Here is a 9,927-nt window from a genome sequence, read left to right as displayed (position 1 = left end):
TTTTTTTTTTTTTTTTTTTGAGATGTAATGAAATGATCAGAGAAGAAAGGAAGAGGAGGAGAAGAAAGTGTCGGCGAGGAGAGAGTGATTAGAGAGATAGAGGGAAGCCAAAAAAAAGGGGCCAGTGAGCAAAAAGAAGACACAGGGGGACCAATTTTTGTTTTTTTTTTTTTTCTTTCCAATTTACGTCCTTTTTTACTTTTTAATTTTTATATTTTTTTAATATATAAAAGGCTATATTCAAGAAAGAAAGGTGAATAAATGAGGTTTTTTTGTGTGTTGTTTGTTGGTTTTATATGAATTTAAAAGAGTTGGTTAGGAGAAAGTGGCAAATATAGCGGGAAAAGGCATGAAATTAGGTGTTTTAAAAAGGGCCAAGTCCCCTCAAGTGAATATGTGTGTGTGGTCTCACCAGCTATTTCGGGGTTTAGAGCGTAACCAAGACGACCATAAAGCCTTGAAAGCTGCCTCCATTACTTATGGCACGGAAACGGCTTAGATAAAAAGGAGAAAGATAAGCAAAAAAATTAAAGAAACTATTTTATTTTTCTTGGGGTAAGTCTCTTTAAAGAAATAAAATAGAGAGGTATATATTAGCTATCAATGTCTATATTGTATATAATAAGTTAGAACTATTTCCGAAAAGAATGTGACATAAGAATCACGTTTTGACCACATATATATTGTGTTATTATGTATATCAACTACCAATAATTCATTCGACAATTATTCTGAATATGTATATATATATATAATCAAAAATAATTCATTAGATATTCCTTTGCCAAGCAAAAGATTATTTCCAGTCTTAGCCACTGCAAAATCTAATAATTTTTTTGGGGTAGAACACTCTATTCCCTCAACTCATGCATTTTGGACCAAGATGTTTTAGTCCAAGAAACATTGGATCTTCAAGTTCATGAGTATCTTAATTTCCTAGTAGCTAAATCATGGACTATTCCTGTCACAATGATCTTAACTTGAAGAAAAAACAGATCTATTTGTTCTCAGTGTCTCACTATAACAAATTGGGATATCTGATGGACAAATGCTATGCCTTTTGTGGATATTCTCTCGTTACGAAGTGTTAAAACTTGAAAATTAAAGAACATTTCTAGCCATATAAAATAATTAAAATTTGATACTAAATTTTCAGATCTATATATAGCCTATAGCCATAGGTAGTACAAAGCAAACAATAAAAATATTTTTGTCCAGTTTTCTTGTTCATATATATGTCTTTTAATATGTAGCATGTAACACATATATAAATTTAAATAAGTTCATTATAAATTTAAAAGTAATCTAAAAGTTACCTAAAAACTTAAAAACATCTTATATTATCTAACAAAGAAAAACCTCTAAAACATCCTATATTATGAAACGGAAAGAGTATTATGTAACCTATTGATCATATAAGTATATAATGAATACACTGTCTTTTAGGCATCCTAATATATTAATTGGGAAGTACAAATATGAAACTAACCTTAAAATGTGTAAAAATTACATTCAACTGCCATTAAAAACTTAATTAAGATTAATTAATTAATTAATTAAATAAAATTAAGTAAAAATGAAAATCTGGGACACATCAAATAAAATAAATTGTAGAAAAGTAAAAAAAAAATCTATTAGAATCAAAAATAATTCGTACTTAAAAAAATTAATAGGTAACATTTTAAAAACCAAATCGAATAAAATATACAGTTACAAATTTTATCAAAAAAAATTTTCACCACAGGTTAAAATTATTACAGACAAGAAAAAAAAGCTACAGAAAAAACAATGAATTTTGTTTTCAAAGAAGTTTTTTATAACTTTTACTAGCTATATTTAGTTGTTATTTTTTACATGTTAGTAATGATTGTGTTTAGTTGACAAAGGTTTAAACAATTTTATTCACAATATTTTTCAATAAACATTTTTAAAATACAAAAATTAGAATATAAGCAAACCAAATTTTTAATCACAAACCATTATAAATAACATAATAATAAAATAAATTATTACAAATTTTTATTTAAAAAAAGTTCAGCCCGCGGTTTTCCACGGGTTAGTACCTAGTGGAGTATTAATTGCATAGTCGAATGTAGCATGTGGTAAGTTCAAGAAAGTATAGTTTGTGGTGTTTCTTTTAGGTGCAGTCTAACTTACGAACATGTGGCTATCATTGTGTAATGTGAATCTATGGCTATGAGTCTATGACACTGGTGTAAGCAAAATTAGTTATGGTAGTTTGGTGGTGGGTATAATCAAATTATGTTGGACGCACCAACTACACGATCAATAAATACATAATTTACTCGTTAATCGCATATTTCAAAGATAAGTGTGTTTTCTGGTTTACAATCTCTTGGTTTATTAGTTAATAGCAGAATTAATTAACATTCTCTTCCATAATAAAATAAGACATTGAAATGGATTTTCTACTCTTAATGTATAATAAGGTATTTCAACAAAGAAAATCTTCTGAATGGTTTCTAACTTTCTATTGCTAATGTAGTTGATTTAGTTAGAACATTCCACATTCTTGGTGATCTCTATAGAGACACTATGTCTCGGGACGCCTAATTTCTCCCTAGTGGCGAGCAGTTTCCTCTCCTACATCTCAAAAGGAAGAGAGTGTGGCCATCTGACACCATCTCCAATGGTGAATTTAAGACGTTTTAAATCAATTTTTCTAAACTCAAATATATTAAAATTAAATCAAAATGCCCAATAAAAAAATAGAGTTGGTTATGTAGAGGTTTTGGAACCAGCTGTAAGGTTAATCATATTTTACCCAACTATTTCACCAAAATTTAACGAAAAATACTACTGTAAAAAAATAATCATTTTCAATTTTAAAGGAGGGTCATTTGACATTATATGAATATAGGTCCGTAAGTGGAAACATGTCAAAATAACACTCTTTATGAAACATATGAAGTAATATTCTTATTTGTAATTAAAATAGAAATAAAATTTAGTATAATAAATATGAATTTTCTTTTTGCTTGTTTAGAAGATATTTCAGAATTTAAATTACATGTGTTGTTAACATTAAAAACTTTTAAATTTCTATTTGTATTATTAATAATTTAGTAGTTTAGAAAATTAATTTTCTTTAGTAACAAAAGATTGAGGAATAAGCTCTTTGGTAAAATATTTAACAGGAAATAAAAACAATTTGTTGTTAAAATTTAAAAGAATGGAAAATGATGGTTTATAGAGTATTTGACAAATTTTATGGAATCACACCATAAAAGGTTAGTAGATTTGTTTATTCAGTTTTTTTTCCTTTGATATTTCCATTAAATTCTAATCAAATCATATATTTATCAAAACAATCTTAATAGTGAATAATACTTGCATTTAATATAATTCTAAAGCCAATTACTTGAATGAATCTAAATTCTTTTAAATTATATAACACTAGAATTCTAAATTCTTTCAAATTCTATAAAAATTCATTGGTTCCGATCCTACGTTCAACAACCCCCAATACTGTATAATTGAAATGATACTTGTAAAGTAAATGATATATACATCATCGAATAATGGGTGGGTTTGAATTGAGAAGTATTAGTAATGGGCCTAACTCACCTCCAAAAGCTAGCTCAAGAGAAGATGGTTGCCACACACTATATATATTGCGCTGATATTTGAATGTGATACCATATTAGTAACGGGCTTAACTCACTCCCAAAATTTAGCTCAAGACAGGAGGGTTGCCACATACTATATATATTGCCCAAAGAATATTAATTCTTCCATGTGAGATAATTCTAACAAGAAGTAGTTAAAACTTAAAACAAAGAATGAGATTTGATCAAACTACCGAGAAGCCAAGCCTAAACCACCAGCTTGAATTCCTATAGATTAATAAATCTAGGCCTGTGTCTCGTTAAACAAACAAGAAACAGAAATCACCAATAATTAATACTCCACTTCTTTTATTATTATTACAAAACAAGACCAAACCAAAGGACGACGGAAACAAGAGGAGTTGTGTGTATTAAAACAAGGCATACTTTTGGGTCCAGCTTCGTGCCATGGCTTCATATCTGGTCTTGTCAGTTTTGTATATGTGAGCTATCTCTGGCACCAGAGGATCGTCAGGGTTTGGGTCTGTAAGAAGAGAGCATACCGAGAGAAGCACCTACAAGACCAAAATGTTTAACAGTACTGTATATTAGACCATAGTGTATATACCAAATTATATACCAAATTAAAACGTATATATACCAAATTAAAACAAAACTGATGGAGAAAGAGAAAATACTGAAAATTATATAAACATATATATATATATATATATATATATATCAAGAAGCTCTGCTATCTATACTATTAATTGGGGAGCACACTTAGGAATACAAAAAAAACAAAAAAAAACATGACATATATCCATGTTGCCAAACATGTTCAATTACTTATATAATTAAAAATAAAAAAAAATAAACAATATATGGTAAATAAAAGCAGTCAAAAATCTAATATTTATGGAAACAATAATTACGAATTTAATTGTAAAATAAAAATTACCCTATATTTTTGGAAATGGTTTAAAGTTTAAAGTTTGCTTCCATAATAATCAAATATTTAAATCAAAAATTATTTATATATATATATATATATATATATCAATTAATTGGGAGCACACTTAGGGATACCAAAAAAAAAACATGACATATATCCATGTTGCCAAACATGTTCAATTACTTATATAATTAAAAATAAAAAAATAAACAATATATGGTAAACAAAAACTATTAGTCAAATATCTAATATTTATGGAAACAATAATTACAAAATTAATTATAAAATAAAAATTACCCTATATTGTTGGAAATGTTTAAAGTTTAAAGTTTGCTTCCAGAATAATCAAAGAATTTAAATCTAAAATTATATATAAACATATTTGATTTGGTTTTAAATTGTGAGATATTTACAGAAATAACAAATCAATTTAATACAATTAGATATAAACAATTAATCATATATCTATCTATAATATTAATTAGGGAGCACACTTAGGGATACAAAAAAACAGAAAAAACATGACATATATCCATTTAAACAAACAATCAGAAATTTCATTTAAAATAATTAATTACAAAGTTATATTTTGAATCTGTAATTTTTATGAATGCAACCTTTACAACTTTGAAAAAGTTTTTTATTACTTCTACATGATCAAATTGAATTGCATATACTGTTTTGACTCATTATTTTTTTATTTTTCTTTTATTTTTACCAAACTAATAATAATATTAGTTTTTAAATATTTTTAACTTCGTTTTTTTATTTTATCAATACTTATTATAATGGACTTCTATAATTATGGCTCCTAAAGACTTTGGGTTCAATTAAATTAGAAACATTTATGTTTTCTGTCAAAATTTATATATTATAGGTATTCTCACTATTTTTAATAAATTATCTAATATAAAAAATTTAAACAAATTTTAAAAAATTAAAAAACCCTGCACAAAAGTGCGGGTTGGTCCATAGGTTTAGTTCACAGAAATTAACCCCAAATAATTTTAGTTTTACTAATACATAATTAATTAAAAAATCTAATGTACAAGGAAGATTAGATAGGAGACGGGAACAGGTAATTTAAAAAAATAAAAACATTATATAAACTATTTTTCATAGAAAAAAGAACAAGAAATAAATATATCAAGATGAGATTATAAAATTACGATAGTTAAATTAAATTTATTATGAATCAAAAATTTATGGTGAAGCGGTTATTATTTCAAATGTTTAGAAATTAGATGAAGGTAAACCAATATAAGTTTATGTTATAAATGTTATACCAAATAATTATATTTACAAATAAAATGTTATGTGGATGGGAATCTTTTACCTATTTCCTTATTTGTTGGACTAAAATATACAATCTCAAATTGATAAAATATTATTAAAACTACGGTTATAAGATAAAAAGGGACATACATATATTTGATGAGACGGGTTCAGAAACACATAAACAAATATACTATCTTTCTTTTACTATTTTTTAATGTACTTAAATCTAATCATCTTCTTTCCAAACCGAACTGAAAATAAATAGGTACAAAGTTAGATTATGAATGTTAATAACATTTTTAACATTCATAATTACAAATGTAACTCCGCATAATCTAAACCTAATTACAAACTTAGTTCTTTTAAAATTAACCCCGCACGTATGTGCGGGTCCAATCCCTAGTATAAATATAATTTCAAACCTTAGAGATGGTAAGGGCAGGGCTCCATTGGTCTTTGAGAATGTCCAAACATATGTTTCCATTACTGTTGATGTTTGGGTGAAACACTTTGGTTCTGAAGACAACCTGCAAAATATCAACCAAACATCAGGACAAAAAGAAAAAGAAAGAAACGATAGTAAGAAAGATCAGAACTTTATATAAACCATTTGGGAAACAATCATATCATGTTGAATTTGGACTTTTTTGGGCGATTAATTTTATTTAAAAGGAGGCTAAAAAAAGTTTCCGTGTTGCGGAAGTAATTTACCTTGGGAGGTTTGAAAGGATAATCCGGAGGGAAATGGATATTGACAAGGAAAACACCGCCCGAGTACGGACTTTCGTTCGGACCCATTATGGTAGCTTGCCAGTGGAACATATCTTCTCCCGTTGGACCTAAAAACCCGCCAAACCAAGGAGAAAAAAAATATCAAAAGTCTTTAGAAGAAACAGTACGTAGTACTGATCTAACTTTTTAATACATGGCTTATTGTATTAACAAGAAACTGTGAGCCTCTACCTGCACTGCATGATACAGGAGGGTCTCTTTGCAACTCCTTAAGTTCTTTCAATATCCTTCTCGTTGCCATCGGGTTGCAGAATGTTTGGTTTAATGGAAAATAGCGTTTAGAGAGAAAATGAGGGATATTAGAAGAAAAAAAATTATGTGTAGAGAATTACGTAGTGAGAGGTGTGTTTTTAAAGCGTGAACCGTAAGCAAAGATTGTTGATTCTCTTGCAAACAAGATTGCTTGCACTCAGAATTTATTTCATTTATCATTGTTTATAAAGATGTGCCATTTTAAAGTTTCTTTTTAGCCGCCCACTTTGCCCATAAAGGTAATGGAGAAAGATCCATTCTTTTGTTCTGATTCTGAAAGAGAGACCTGCCTTGAAGTGGATGGTCTTACATGCTAGCTGCAATATACCATATATATTGAACGGTCTTTAATGGGACTTGGTAAAGTTCTTGTTCTTCATAAAGAATCTAAGAATCAGAATATCTTAACATAACAATCGTTATTAATTATATCCTTTGTTCTTAGTCTTCTTGTCCACGTTCATTGGACTAACAAAAGTAAATGGTCAAGTTTTACAGCAAGTCTGATCAAATTAAACTGACCAACTTGGAAATCAAAATATGTTTCAGAGCACAAGAAACCGAAATATAACAAAGACTTAACAATCCAAAACTTACGGAATAACTTGGAAATCAAAATATGTTTCAAAGCATTAAGAACATGAAGACTGAGACTATTAATAATCCAGGAACGGTAGAACTTACGGAATGTTTTCTTCAGTTACAGTGAAAAATCAGTGAACATTATTACAAGTGCCTTTAAGTATTTGAAAATCGGTCCCATCACACACAAATAACAAACACAAAAATTAAAGATGTTGAAAAATAACAGACGGAAAGCTTGCTCTGTTTTGCAAGTTACGGTCTATGCCATATGGCACGAAAGAAACGGACCGAAGCATGGTTACCCTCCGAAGCCAGCCTCACGCATCATTCAGGATATTGACAAACAGATCAGGACTCAACTTCTGGCCATTAGCCTCCTGGGGGATAGACGCTATGACAATGGCCTAATCACCTGGCTAGAAACTAGATATTGAACTCAGTTTTTTCTTTTAACTCTGTTTTAAGATTTTCAAAACCTGAAGCACTAGTTGTACAAACGTACACAGGTTCCGATTAGCTCTACACGGTTCCTACTCTGAACATCTCCAACTGTGTTACTGTCACTCTCACCGGTCAAAACTACGCTCTATGGAAGAATCAGTTGGAGACTTTCCTCGCCGGTCAAGGTCTGCTCGGGTTCGTTAATGGATCCATCTCTGTTCCTCAAGCTACTGTCAATGTCACTGGAACTGACGGCACTCCATCGCAGAGGCTAAATCCAGAATATCAGAGCGAGTATCAGAACTGGGTCCGAACCGACTCTGTTGTCAACTGTTCGACGTCCTATCAGGTATGGAACAGTCTTGGCTGCTAGGCTCGTTTGCTGAAGATATACTCAGTGTTGTCCTCAACTGTTCGACGTCCTATCAGGTATGGAACACTCTGGCAAACCATTTTAACAGAGTCTCCTCCTCTAGGTTGTTTGAGCTTCAACGAAAGTTGCAGACCATAGAGAAGAAAGATAGAACTATGATAGTGTATCTCAGAGAACTTAAGAGTATTTGTGACCAATTAGCTTCAGTTGGTAGTCCTGTCACTGAGAAAATGAAGATATTTGCTGCACTAAACGGGTTAGGACGTGAGTATGAACCGATCAAAACCACGATCGAGAATACTGTCGACTCTGTTCCTGGTCCAACTCTGGATGATGTAATCCCGAAGATTACAGGTTATGATGACCGACTTCAGTCCTACTTGGTCGAGAACTCGGTGACTCCACACCTCGCCTTCAATGTGTCTCAACAAAATATTCCAGGGTATTATCAGCCTAACAGCAACAGAAGAGGCAGAGGAAATGGTAGGTCTGGTCGTGGTGGAAGAAACTCTTTCTCCACATGAGGACGAGGCTTTCATCAACAGCTCACCAGCACATCCAATTCCCAGAGCATCACTTGTCAGATTTGCGGAGAGAATGGACACCCTGCATTGCGCTGTTGGCACAGGTTCAATAACAGCTATCAAGCTGATGACATTCCAGCAGCCTTGACTGCGATGCGTATCACTGATGTCACGGACCAACATGGTCACGAATGGCTGCCAGACTCAGGGTCCTCTGTTCATGTTACGCCCTCTACTCAAGCTCTGCATCACTCTCAACCATACACAGGTTCCGATTCAGTGATGGTAGGCGATGGTACGTTTCTTCCCATTACTCACACAGGTTCCGCCAGTATAGCTTCTACATCAGGTAATCTACCCTTGAAGGATGTGCTTGTTTGTCCTAATATTGCTCGATCACTGTTGTCTGTTTCAATGACAAGGGCAAAGACTAAACAGCTTGCTGGAGCTGTTCATTTGATATTTGAAGATATTTGGAGCAAAGAGAGCATGAGAATTTCTATTGGAGAAGATATCTATCAAGTCCAGCCTACTTTGAGTCTAATTCAAGTCCAAGAAAGCCCAAAATAATCTCTTTATTTTGTGGTCCAAGAAGAGTGACAAAAATAAGTTCAAGAGTCACCTTGGGAAGGAAAACACCAAGAGTTGAATCTTCATTCAACTATCTATCTTTATTGTGTTTTAGTTTCAAGAATAATTAATACTTGGCTTTGTTACCAAGTTTTCTATCCCTTTATAAACACATGTAATCTCATTTGAGAAAGCATGCAATCAAGAAATCTTTNTCAGACTGAGATAGAGGCTTTGCACCAACGGTTGGATAGAGCACCACAGCCTCAACAACAGTCCGAAGAGGAACCAGGCCGGAGGGGCAGAGGTTGGCCTAGACATAACAGAAATGAAGAAGACGACTACTACAGCCAACGAGGCAATTCANAGGGCACAAGGATTTTTGGGATTCGTCTCACGCCTTGTCATCTGTCTCCGCGAAGCTTCTATCTAAAGTTCCACCGCCTTGCTTTGTTTGGTTTGTTATAAGAGAGCTTGGGGCATAAGGATTTTCGAGTTCATCTCACGCCTTATCATCCAGCTTTGCGAGCCATCGGAGTTCTAGGATTATCAGTCTCCCAACCTTAGAGCGTCGAATCCTTGGGAGGA

General features: G+C 31.8%; 2 protein-coding genes across 2 annotated transcripts; one reads left to right on the top strand and one right to left on the bottom strand.

Moving 5' to 3' along the window:
* Window positions 1-3,760: 3,760 nt before the first annotated feature.
* On the bottom strand, window positions 3,761-6,997 carry LOC104773721 (ubiquitin-conjugating enzyme E2 29). Its single transcript, XM_010498365.2, has 4 exons — window positions 6,766-6,997; window positions 6,514-6,641; window positions 6,225-6,329; window positions 3,761-4,144 (listed from the first exon to the last, which is right to left on the bottom strand). The coding sequence occupies exons 1-4, from the start codon at window positions 6,833-6,835 to the stop codon at window positions 4,001-4,003; spliced, it is 447 nt and encodes a 148-aa protein (XP_010496667.1). The 5' UTR covers window positions 6,836-6,997; the 3' UTR covers window positions 3,761-4,000.
* Window positions 6,998-7,486: 489 nt separating this feature from the next.
* LOC104773723 lies at window positions 7,487-9,339 on the top strand. The gene is made up of 4 exons (XM_010498368.1): window positions 7,487-7,519; window positions 7,949-8,221; window positions 8,302-8,732; window positions 8,874-9,339. The coding sequence occupies exons 1-4, from the start codon at window positions 7,487-7,489 to the stop codon at window positions 9,337-9,339; spliced, it is 1,203 nt and encodes a 400-aa protein (XP_010496670.1).
* Window positions 9,340-9,927: the final 588 nt, after the last annotated feature.

Source organism: Camelina sativa, unplaced genomic scaffold (assembly GCF_000633955.1).
Source record: "Camelina sativa cultivar DH55 unplaced genomic scaffold, Cs unpScaffold00626, whole genome shotgun sequence".
In the NCBI taxonomy this organism is placed as follows: domain Eukaryota; kingdom Viridiplantae; phylum Streptophyta; class Magnoliopsida; order Brassicales; family Brassicaceae; genus Camelina; species Camelina sativa.
Note: the sequence above shows the minus strand (reverse complement) of the source record. Positions and strands in the feature narration are given on the sequence as shown.

Bases quoted from the DNA above. Each gene is read 5' to 3' on its own strand.
- LOC104773721 (XM_010498365.2), bottom strand. From the start codon at position 6,835: ATGGCAACGAGAAGGATATTGAAAGAACTTAAGGAGTTGCAAAGAGAC. The intron at 6,330-6,513 runs GTAAATTACTTC...GATATTTTGCAG, and splicing joins ATCCTTTCAAACCTCCCAAG to GTTGTCTTCAGAACCAAAGT. The intron at 4,145-6,224 runs GTTTGAAATTAT...TTGGTCTTGTAG, and splicing joins CTGCCCTTACCATCTCTAAG to GTGCTTCTCTCGGTATGCTC.
- LOC104773723 (XM_010498368.1), top strand. From the start codon at position 7,487: ATGAAGACTGAGACTATTAATAATCCAGGAACG. The intron at 7,520-7,948 runs GTAGAACTTACG...GGTTCCGATTAG, and splicing joins CTATTAATAATCCAGGAACG to CTCTACACGGTTCCTACTCT. The intron at 8,733-8,873 runs GTCTGGTCGTGG...CTGTTGGCACAG, and splicing joins AGAGGCAGAGGAAATGGTAG to GTTCAATAACAGCTATCAAG.